The sequence below is a fragment of the Lycium barbarum genome, chromosome 7, assembly GCF_019175385.1.
Source record: "Lycium barbarum isolate Lr01 chromosome 7, ASM1917538v2, whole genome shotgun sequence".
In the NCBI taxonomy this organism is placed as follows: Eukaryota; Viridiplantae; Streptophyta; class Magnoliopsida; order Solanales; family Solanaceae; genus Lycium; species Lycium barbarum.
The window spans coordinates 113,599,179-113,610,899 of NC_083343.1; the positions used below are offsets into that span (position 1 = coordinate 113,599,179).

Genomic DNA, 11,721 nt, shown 5'->3' on the forward strand with positions numbered 1-11,721 from the left:
ACACATATTCAAATACATGTGATGCATTCATTGATTTGACGTAAACCCCGCTGCGGGTAACTGTTTACCCCCTTATGTGTTAGAGCCTATTTGGATGGGCTTAAAAAAAAAACGGCTTATAAGCTGGAGACAACTTATAAGCCAAAAAAAAATAATTGGGATAGCCCAACTTATTGCTTTTTTTTTTAAGGTGAGCCAAACGAGCTCAATTATTTTTTTAAGCTTATTTTAAGCACAAAATATCTTTAAGCTGGCCAGCCAAACACTAAAAAAAAAAAAAAACTAAAAACAGCTTATAAGCAATTTATAAGCCAATTCAAACGGGCTCTTATTAATTTTTTTAAGCTAAAGCAAGGTTAAAATGTGACAACAATGAAAGCAAAGACAAACCAATATACACTTGCAAAAGTTCTTTTGGATTTGAGAAAGGTCAATTGAGTTTTCAGGTCTGTAATCAGAGTTGCACCATAGCTGGGTGTATATATTGCTGTTTCTGCCATTTGGGTATGTGTTTTTTTTCTGCAGTTTTGGCAATAAACAAAAAAAAAAATCTAGATCAAAATCTATAGCATAGGAAAAATAAGAAGAATAATAAAAAAGCAGCAAAATGATAATAAGGGGTAATAAAACGGGCTCAGGTCTCTATTTGGGTAAAAAAAAAAAAAAAAAGTCGGGGGTTGTTAAATGGTTAAATTTGGCTGAGTAAATGGCTTTTTGACCCTTTTTTTTTTTTTTTGAATAACCATTCATAAGTCAGTGATTTTAAAGTGACAATAATTAGAAATGCAGTGACTTTTTTAGGAAAAAATGGTATCTATATATGATCATTTGGAAATAACTCAACTGGAGAAAAAAACGTGTGCATTATTGTCAGTCACTATCAAGAAAGCTTTAAGACTATTAATAGTAAATCCTTTTTATGTGAATTGGCTCTACCTTTTAAGTGGTGTACGGATGACATGATAAGTCAACACAAAAAACCAAATTCGTCTATAGTTTTGTTGATGCACGTCTCTGTACATATAAGTGGATCTTGATTCTTGAAAATCATAGCAAGCGCTTATCAAATATTTTAGTTCTTGTTGGTGTTAATAGTATTGTGCTAGATCATATCAAGACTGGGATTTGTGTGATTTCTTTTTTTGTCCATCACCCATATACTCTACAGAAAAGAATATCTCTTCACAAGAACTTATTGATAGTTGCAATTTATTTCATCTGTTTTTCTTCTTTCATCCTTTTTTGGGATAATTACAGTGAAAAATGGTTGCTTTTGGGAAGAAGTTGAAGGAAAGACAAATTCAAGAATGGCAAGGGTATGTCCTAAGTCCTTTATAGACTTTAAATTATGTATCCTTTCTTTCATTTCAACTTGTTGGCAACTTATGTTGCTTGGATTCTCTAAAAATGCAATACTTTTGAAGGATCTGATACGCAATCGAGTGATTTTTGAAGAGTCTGAGCAACATAGTTGGCAACTAGAGATTGCATTAATGTTTATTCATCTGTATGGATTATGCAGGATTAATTTCCTAACTTGAATCCTGTCATTTGTGCATGTTCGGATTTTTTTTTTCCAACCTAGCTATGTTTGAGTGTGTTATTTGTAATACTAAGTATGCTTAAGAAATAACATGCTGTTAAACTCAAATATATGCTATATGCTTCTTGAGCACATACTTGGCAGCAATTCTCAGTGATAATGTTGTTTGATCGAAAAATAAGTGACATAAGATACACTGCTTAAAAGGAAAGCAAATTCTGCTTCTGGCTGTTTGTGCCAATAAAAGAGATAATGGTTAGCTACCACCTAATGAATGGAAAGGCAACAAGAAAGCTACAACAAAATAGGTTGAACTTCCACAGTTATGTTGATTGATAATGATTCTTTTGGACGTTCAGATACTATATCAATTACAAAGTAATGAAGAAGAAGGTTAAGGAATACGCTGATCAAATCCAGGCTGGAGCACTCAATCAGCGATATGTTCTCAAGGATTTCTCAAGGATGCTGGACAAGGAGGTATGGATTTGTGACGTGCATATCTACTACTCAGTCGGTCCTAAATTGTTTGGCACCATTACTATTTGGGGAGTAAATCATTTTCAAAGTATTTTTAACTCTGTAAAGTGTGATTGATAGTACTTCTACGTAATTTCTGATTATGTAAATTTTATTTCAAAAAAGTTTAAGAAATTAATATCCTTATCAACACTGAAATTAGATGTTTTGACCTTCGTACTTTGAACCCAACAATTCTTTTTGGAAGGGGTGAGTAAATCTTGCTAGACATTTTGTTTAAGGAGATGTGTGGCTTCTGAACAAGGAGAAAGGGAAGGAAGGAGAGGGAGGCCTTTGATGAAAGTGCAACAAATAGGCTGCATTTCGATCTCATCCTACTAAATATTTTGTTCCTCGTGAAGTAATATTTCAAGTTCCGAAGTTTGCCAATCTTAATTGTCAGAGGCTTTCAAAGAATATTGTTGTATTAAGACCTAAGAGTAGCAGAAGACATAATATTATTCAGATCCTTAATCAATATCAGGATATTGAACCTTCATGGAACACATAAATCTTTTGTCCGCTACATATATTTTCTCTGAAGAACCAGATTTGTGGTTCAATTGATGATCTCTCCTACCACATTTAGTTTTTCCTTCTCGCTTTTACATCAGTTGTTCCACTAGAGTTTGAATTTTGGATAAGGATTTGGAGCAACTGTTGTCCTTAGACTTAGTCTGATTTTATCTAATTGATTGCAGTATCTAGGCACTAATGCTTGCATTAGGGTAGTCTGTCTACATCACACCCCTTAGGGTGTGGCCCTTCCCCGGACCCTGCTAACACAGGATGCTTTGTGCACCGGGCTGCCCTTTTTGCTTGTAGTATCTAGGCATTTAGATTTTAGTGGTTGATTGGAATGATTCTTCTTGTAGGGAAGAGTTTTCTACTGATGTATAAGAGCTCTTTTTTTGTCTCTGTAACATTGCAGATTGAGAAAGTTGTTTTATTTTTGTTGGAACAACAAGGAGTATTTGCAAGCAGGATATCTCAACTCAATGAACAGCAAGAACTTCTTCAAGAACAGCCTGATATATCCAAAGTAACTGAGCTACGAGAAGCTTATAGAAATGTGGGGCGTGATCTTTTAAAGCTTCTTTTTTTTGTTGAAATAAATGCCATTGGATTGCGGAAGATCCTTAAGAAATTTGATAAACGTTTCGGCTACAAATTCACTGATTACTATGTCAAAACCCGGGCAAATCATCCATATTCCCAACTTCAGCAAGTCTTCAACAATGTGGTAATATGCTAAACTCAAATGCTAGTGTCTTCCTCTAATAATATATATGTTGTTGCTACTATAAATATTCCACTTTAGTCTAAAATTTCTTTTATGAAATTTGCTTAATCAGAAAAACTATAACTGAGTCATTACTGCAGCATTGGTTATTAATCAAACATGAATGAGAAAATATGGATTGCCTTAACAAATTTGATAATTGCAGGGATTAGGGGCAGTTGTTGGAGCAATATCTCGTAATCTTGCAGACCTTCAGGACCGTGAGGGAAGCTACTTGTCAATTTATGATCAGCCTGCTCTTCCACTTCGGGTATTCGCCTACTTCCTTTAGATCACTTTTTAGGTATTTATTTAGGTTTTGTTAACATTATGTTTTCTGGCTGGTAAGATTTTTAAATTTCTGGTTATGCTCTACTATATTCTTATCTGGTACAAAGCCATTTTGCAGGAACCTGTAGTTGACTCAATGGAAGCAGCTATTGATAGATTAAGTTATTCAACTAACTTCCTTAACTATTCGGTCCAACGCTCCCTTATCATGCTAGAAGAGTTACCTACTCCTGTTGAGGAACAAGTTGATGATCAGAGATACCATTTTATGTCACTTGTCTTGAACCTGGCAAATACATTCCTTTATATGATCAATACATATATCGTTGTTCCAACAGCCGATGATTATTCTATGAGCCTTGGTGCTGCTGCGACGGTTTGTGGAATTGTGATTGGAGCAATGGCTGTTGCGCAGGTCTTTTCTTCTGTGTATTTCAGTGCCTGGTCAAACAGGTCTTACTTCAGACCTTTGGTATTTAGCAGTATAGTTCTTTTTGTGGGGAATGTGATGTATGCATTGGCCTATGATCTCCACTCAATACCAGTTCTCCTAATTGGTCGTATATTTTGCGGGTAAGCAAACACATCTGTGCAAGTCAGCATGCATTCGACTTTCATTACGATTACTTGAGATGTTTCTTTCCTATATTTTGGTAGAAGGGTTTTAGGTGGACAGTTCTTGTGTCTTACTTGTATGCCCTTCTAGGATCACATGTGTGTCTAGCCAAACTTCTTGATATATTCTGCAAGTTTTAAAGCAAAAGTTGGACTATAGTTAACTTTATGTCTCTGTATATTAGTAGTTGATGAAATTCATTATTCTTTGTTCTTAATTACTTTTCCCGCTGGTTCTTCCTCCTTGAATATAAATGCTCCTTATTCATCCAATGAGCCGAAATAAAAAAATTCAATCTTTCTCGATTCTGTAGCCAAATTTCCAAGACTCTGATCTAGCTGTTGAGGATAGAATTTTAAAGCTACTTTAGAGCAACTACTGCTGAAACTTCCAAAAACATAACTAAAGGGAAGTTCCTTCTACCTCTTGGGTGATTTCTCGTCGAGAACAGTAGTGCGCGGCCAGGAAGTCTCCTGGTAAAATATTTGCCACACTTAAAGGATTCCAGTGGCAACATAGGCCAAGAAGGCCAAGAAGTCGGTCAATTATTGAGGACTACCAAAAGTAAAGCATCTCTGTGGGTAGCATGTTTAGCAACTAATTTTCAACGGAACACGCAAGATCGTACGATTTTGAGTAGCATCATCTGCTTTACCATCTTTATAACATAATTCAGTCTCATTGTTGTCTCTGCTTTTGGGAGGTTATTTTGATATTAAAAATGCACTTTGCACTATACTATAAGTTAGCAAGATGTGATTTTTCCTGTTTCTTGAATTGCAGTTTGGGTTCCGCCAGAGCAGTGAACCGACGTTACATCAGTGACTGTGTGCCACTTAGAATCCGGATGCAGGCTTCAGCAGGTTTTGTAAGTGCTAGTGCACTTGGAATGGCATGTGGCCCTGCACTTGCTGGTTTACTTCAGACAAATTTTAAGATTTACAAGTTAACTTTCAATCAAGAAACTTTGCCTGGTTGGGTTATGGCTTTTGCATGGTTAATCTATTTGATATGGTTGTGGATCTCCTTTAGAGAACCTGCTCAAGAGACGGATGAAGTAAACAATGTTCCTCGGAAATCTAATGCTGGTATGTTTAACTTTTTGTTTTTATTATCAATTTCGTCCTTGTGGTCTTAATTCCAAAAATGCCTATATGAGTGGTTGTAAATTTTCCTTTCCCCTTCATTCTCTGTCATCATCAACTAAACTGACACCAGTCAAGAGTAAAAGGGGGAATGCCGAACTTTTAATTTCAAGTTTTGTTGCACGACTACATAATTTAAACTTTAAGCTCCAAAGTTATGTGGGAGCAAGATGAAGTACAGAAAAGAAGTAATTCATTTGGAGTTTTAGTCTTTCAGTTCCTTTCGGTTGAATAATTATCTCAAGTTGCTAAGTTCCTTGTCTTTTAGTTGTGACATAGGTTGCGAGAGCATAGTCCCTGCAAATGTCTTACGATCAAAAGTCCCTAGAAACTTTGTCTGGCACCAGGCAAAATCACAAAACAAGGGCTGGGTTGTTACAAGATGAGATCAGTTTTAACCACTTCGCAATTCATTTTGATCTCATTGTTTGTACTACCTGTAAGAGTTAGCTTTTATATACATAAAAACCACAGTAACAATGCACATTACATATGCGACGCGCATGTAGTGGGCTCACACTGACATTTACACTTTTATCCAACTATGTTGGGGCATGTGGGTGACATTAAGTATAACCTCATTTAGAGGATTTAATAAGATTTTTCATTTCTGGAGTGCATATGTTTGGGCAATGGTACCCCCTTTTCAATTGTTAGGAAACCATAATTTGGAAAGAGTCACGCTTATTGTTGGCAACTCACATAATCCGGACCTTTCATTTAGGAGCTCCTGAAGTGAAACAAAGACAAATCTGGTTCATTCCTACAGTAAAATGTTACTATCTATATATTTCCATATTTATTGAACATATTTAATACAAATGATAAAACTTGTATTTTCACTCTCCATTATGTGCAGTCTTGTTATATTATTTGGAAATTCCAAAATACAAATTGTCTACAGAGTGGTAAAATAAGAGTTCTCTTTAAATGCTTCTGATATTAAATCTTTTGATGCCAGCAGAAAACGATGCCCTCGAAAAGGGTGTTGTGCAACCATTGCTGACGAAATCAGTGGATCATGAACAAGACAATGAAGGTGACCAAGAATGTGATGACAGTGAAGAAGCTCCCGAGGAGTCTCGTCGTCCAGCCAACTCCATAGTAGAGGCATACAGATTACTGACTCCTTCTGTGAAGGTATGTGGAGCTCCTTTCTATTGTGTGAGAGTAATATTCTTTTTGTTGTATGTGGAGCTCCTTTCTATTGTGTGAGAGTAATATTCTTTTTGTTTTATGGGCAAAAAAGTGGTCTAGTGAAATTAGTTTCTTTTACTGTTCAATGGCAATTTGTCTGTTGGGCATCAAACCACTAATCCGGTGTGCTTGCTTCCCTAATATTGCTTGTAGTTTGAAATTATTCGTCTTTGGGGAAATTGATCAGGGGGTTAAAGAAGGAACAAGGATTGGGGAGAGGACATGAATTTTTTAGATTATCATGGTTGAAATCCTGATTAACAAGCTCCTTTTGGGAGTTGGCAGTCTACAGATACTAATCAAATGAGAAAATCTCTTCTACCATCTCGCGATACCCTCTACAGCTTGACCCGCAGCAGTCCCTTGACCAACTCCAGGTCCAATAGAAGCAAGCCCTACGGCCAATCCAGCAGCAATAATGGAAGCGGCAGAAATCAGTGGATTCATGATATGTTCTTAGTTACTTCAACTGGATGAGTCCTAGCGAGGGAATAATTAAGTCATAATTCATTGGTTGATTGTATCATTAACCATTTCTTTTTGAATTGGTTCCTATGAACTTTTAAAAGAGCCACATCCTCTATTGCTATTCATCACGTTGTGTGGAGAAACACATACCGACGACAGATTAGCTATTCCTGGACAACACGTGTTATTTTGGAGGGGTGCTATAGGATATAAGTTAATGAACAGAACTCAGTGTAGCTTGAGAACTGCAGGGATGAGATAGAAATCAAAACGTGCACTGGTTTGAAAATCCAGTTAGCAATCCGAACATTCCCTTAGCACCATTAAGAAAAAGGAAAAACAAACAAAATGATGGACCACTTTTTACTTGTTCCCAACAAACATCACATTATGTTATCTACCGTTTGGTTGTGCTATTAAGAATAATACTAACCAATGACCATTCATGTAACTCTTTGATGCAGGTTCAATTATTAATCTATTTTATGCTGAAATATGCTATGGAGGTTTTACTTTCAGAGTCTAGTGTCGTCACGGCATATTACTTTAGCTGGTCAACGAGTACCGTCTCAATTTTTCTTGCATGTCTGGGCCTCACAGTTCTTCCAGTAAATATTGCTGTGGGGAGCTACATAAGTAACATCTTTGAGGACAGGTAATTTATCTTGAAACAAGAACAACATTTTTGAAGCTTATTTTCTTGAGGGCGTGCTATAAACATGACTATTTGGCTATATATATATATACAAATTTGCCATTGCTAACTGATGGAGACTATTTGAAAATGCAATAATGTGCTTTGTTTGCAATGGAATGTTGTCAGTAGATGGTATTTATTTAGTAGAAGGATTACTTAACTGTAGCATTTCTCTTTCAGCTTTCATTTAGCTGTTACATTAAATTTTTTGCTAGAATACTTATGCATATATTTTTATTGCCATTCCGAACTAGTCTGGGAATTAGGCATAGATGATTGATTGATTGAGCAATGCTTCTGTACATATTGGATATTTCTCATGCTTTGCCAAGAATTTTTAAAAAAGGTTTTAGCAGTTATTCACATTAAATCTAATTACAGAATTTTAAAAAGTCTCATCTTGTTATTCCTAGCTATTAAAACTGTGATCAAGTTCTTTGTGAACTAGATAAAAGGAATAATCTTACTGGGGAGAGAAAGCCAAGCCTGTGAAAATTCACAATTCTCTAGTATGTTGAATGTTTGCCATTGGAATGTGATGATAAGATTATTCTCTCTGCAGGCAAATTTTGCTGGCATCTGAAATCATGGTTTGTCTTGGTATACTCCTGAGCTTTCAAGTTATTATCCCGTATTCAGTACCACAATATGTCTGCTCAGGCCTCCTAATGTTTGTATTCGCTGAAGTATTAGAAGGTGTGATCTCTATTTCTCTTTATTTTCCTCCTTGAGAAACATACGTATTCTTAATTCTCAATATGACCTATCATGATGATAAAAAAGAATATTGTATTGTTGAACTTGTCCTCTGCTAATTTGGGTGCATGATTGCTGCAGTGGACAGTATCATAGCATTTATAACACATGTTCTGTTAAGACTCTTGATTTGTTAGTTTTTGCCTTGTAACTGCTGCAGTGCGTAATTGAGTTAAAGCACAAATATACAGTTCTTTCCACCAAATGAGTCACAAGATTAGCCATACACTACTTCACAACCTAAGGAAGTTGTTGATTTGAGGAAACAAGGTTAAAATAAACATATTTTAGATTAGCAAATCTAATACTACTGAGAACAATATTTATCGTTGGTGTTAATATTTGCTAATGCCTACTCTGCCGTAGATAAAAGCCTGTAATTAAGTGGAGAAGGGTAGAGCGGCGGGGCCATTATCCATTGAGTTTCAGCCTGTCATTTAAGTGGAAAAGGATAGAGGGGCGGGGCCATTATCGATTGAGTTTCAGTCTGTCATTTAAGTGGAAAAGGGTAGAGGGGCGGGCCATTATTCATTGAGTTTCAGTCTGTCATGTAAATGGAAAAGGGCGGGGGGTTGTGGGGGGTGGAGGGAATATTTAGCCATTGAGTTTCGAACTATGCGTCACTGATTCTCGGGGATTTCTCGGTTGTCAAAAAATTGCTAAGCACTACCTCATTTAACAAAATTTGGGAAGGTGTAATGATGAAATTCTGTTGGTTTTATGCCACTTCGCATTCTCAAATCGCTATTGTTTGACTGATGACACAGGTGTAAATTTATCTCTTCTCTCTCGAGTAATGTCATCAAGGCTTTCTCGAGGAACCTACAATGGAGGTCTCTTGTCCACAGAAGCTGGCACAATTGCTCGGGTGATAGCTGATGTAACTATAACTCTAGCTGGATATTTAGGACAGAGCAGGCTCTTGAATGTTACTCTTCTCCCTTCACTTCTGATATGCATAGGGTCCATTTTTGCAACATGTCGTACCTACAATTCTCTTTACTGATTCACACTCTTGTATGTGTACAATGAAATAATCGACTATTCTGTTGCTCACCCTTCCTCTTTTTGGTTTCTTAGTTGATTTGCTTGTTGTACCTTTTTTCCCTCTTCGTGTTACATATAGGAAGGGTAAAGGAAGATGTTGAAGGGCATGCTACCTGTGGGATTTTAAGCTTCTACCAATAGGACGGCGAGTGTACATAGGGGCGGATTCATGATTTGAACATTATAAGTTTGAGTTTTGAGTGTATAGACAAAGTGAGCTGGCTCTCATACCATAATGGATGAAGTTTTGATTGGGCTTCTATGAATTGTTGCTGTAAATTTTCGTAAGTAGATGTATTTCTTCACCTCAACTTGGTGCTGGTTATTGATGTTTGGCTCTTTCTTCCTGTGTTGCTTTGACTTTTCAAAATTGTTGTCACACTCCTGTTCCTCTAAAATTGCACTAGTTTTGGAGAATCCCACACAGACTTGGCGGCATTTTTAATGGGTCCGTGCAACATAGATTCTTCCATGGAAAATGTAAGCTTACAAAGTTGTACCTGGCTAGGAGCTAAGTTATTCATGTATTAAATCATGTATAAGTAATACCATATGCGGTAGCATTCATTTGCTATGTATAAAATTCAACGCACCTAATACGGTGTTTGGTTTGCAATTTAGAAACCCGCATAATTAATACATGTATTAGTTATGAGGGAATATATGTATTATTTTGTGCTTAATATAAGATGGAATGACTAAATCCTACATAACTACTCCTAAACATAAAATAATACATAAATTCCCTCGTAACTAATCCATGCGATACTAATTCTTGCATAACTCTAACTAGCTACCAAACGATCCCTCAGTGCATATAGCAAATAATCATACAATTTTCTCTAGTTGGCTATGTCAGGAAGTTGCAATAACAGGTAGAATCTAACTGTGTTTTTGGGCAAACTCAAAAGATGAGATGTGAAGTCCTTTATGTGGATAAGGCCTTATTTGTTTGCACTTATTGGAGGTCTGAATCTAAATCGTTCATACCTTAAGCCATTAAGTGCATTTGTTTGCATTAAGATTTAAGCACTTATTGGGTCTGAATAGATCTTTATCATTAAGATCTTGAACCAAGTCTTAATATCATTAAGAGATATTTTTGTATGAAACTTTTTTATCACCAGCTCCAACCTCAACCCCAACCCCAACCCTCCATCTCAACCCCACCCCCACCCACTCTCCACTCCAACCCCACCCTCCACTCCAATCCCCCACTCCCCACCACCCCTACCCCACCAACCCCAATCCCACCTCACACCACCCACCCTCACTTCCCACCACCAACCCCTACCCCACACCACCCACCACCACTCCCCACAAACCCCACTTCCCACTACCAACCGCACCCCCACTACCCACCAACCCCACCATCAACCCCTACCCCACACCACCCACCCGCACTTCCCACTACCCCCATCTCCCACAATTAACCCCACCCCTCTCCCCACTACCCCCCATCTCCCACCATCAACCCCACCCCCACTCCCCGCCAACCCCACCCCTACACCTCACCCCAACCACCCACTCACTCCTCCACCTCCACTCACCACCCACCACGACTACAAAACATCTCCGCCATTACTAGTGAACATAAATGTTTTATTTTTTTAATCAAATAATATATTTTTTTTATTAAATTTGTATTTATTTTCTACGATTTATAGTCTGTTTGGCCAAGCTTATTTTTCCCCCAAAAGTACTTATTTTTTTAATAAGTGCTTATTTTTAAAAAAGTGAGGTATTTGGCCAAGCTTTTGGGAGAAAATAAGTATTTTTGGGAAGTAGCAGAAACAGTTTTTCAAAAGCTAAAAAAAAAAATAGCTTTTGCCCAAAAGCACTTTTTTGAAAAGTACTTTTGAGAAAAATACACTTAGAAGCACTTTTTAAAAGCTTGGTCAAACACTAATTGCTGCTCAAAATACTTTTTAAATTAATTGGCCAAACACACTATTTTTAGCCAAAAGTACTTTTTTCAAAAGTACTTTTTAAAATAAGTTATTTTTATAAGCTTGGCCAAACAGGCTATTAGTTACTTTTTTAATTTGAATTGTATATTTATTATGTTTAAATAAACACATTATGCACATTCAGATATTGAAAAACAAACAGTCTTAATCATTCAGTGTTCAGACCTAGAGACAACATCTTAATGATTCA

At 36.7% G+C, this 11,721-nt stretch overlaps 1 protein-coding gene across 2 annotated transcripts; it reads left to right on the forward strand.

The window, feature by feature from the left end:
- Positions 1 to 941: 941 nt before the first annotated feature.
- Positions 942 to 9,890, forward strand: LOC132603856 (SPX domain-containing membrane protein At4g22990-like). Of its 2 annotated transcripts, none has more exons than XM_060317140.1 (10): positions 942 to 1,316; positions 1,903 to 2,023; positions 2,994 to 3,305; positions 3,511 to 3,615; positions 3,754 to 4,208; positions 5,035 to 5,339; positions 6,358 to 6,536; positions 7,526 to 7,716; positions 8,321 to 8,454; positions 9,282 to 9,890. In XM_060317140.1, the coding sequence occupies exons 1-10, from the start codon at positions 1,264 to 1,266 to the stop codon at positions 9,518 to 9,520; spliced, it is 2,094 nt and encodes a 697-aa protein (XP_060173123.1). In that variant the 5' UTR covers positions 942 to 1,263; the 3' UTR covers positions 9,521 to 9,890. The 2 variants fall into 2 exon arrangements, with proteins under 2 accessions (XP_060173123.1, XP_060173124.1); XM_060317141.1 differs by having other exon boundaries at positions 6,361 to 6,536.
- Positions 9,891 to 11,721: the final 1,831 nt, after the last annotated feature.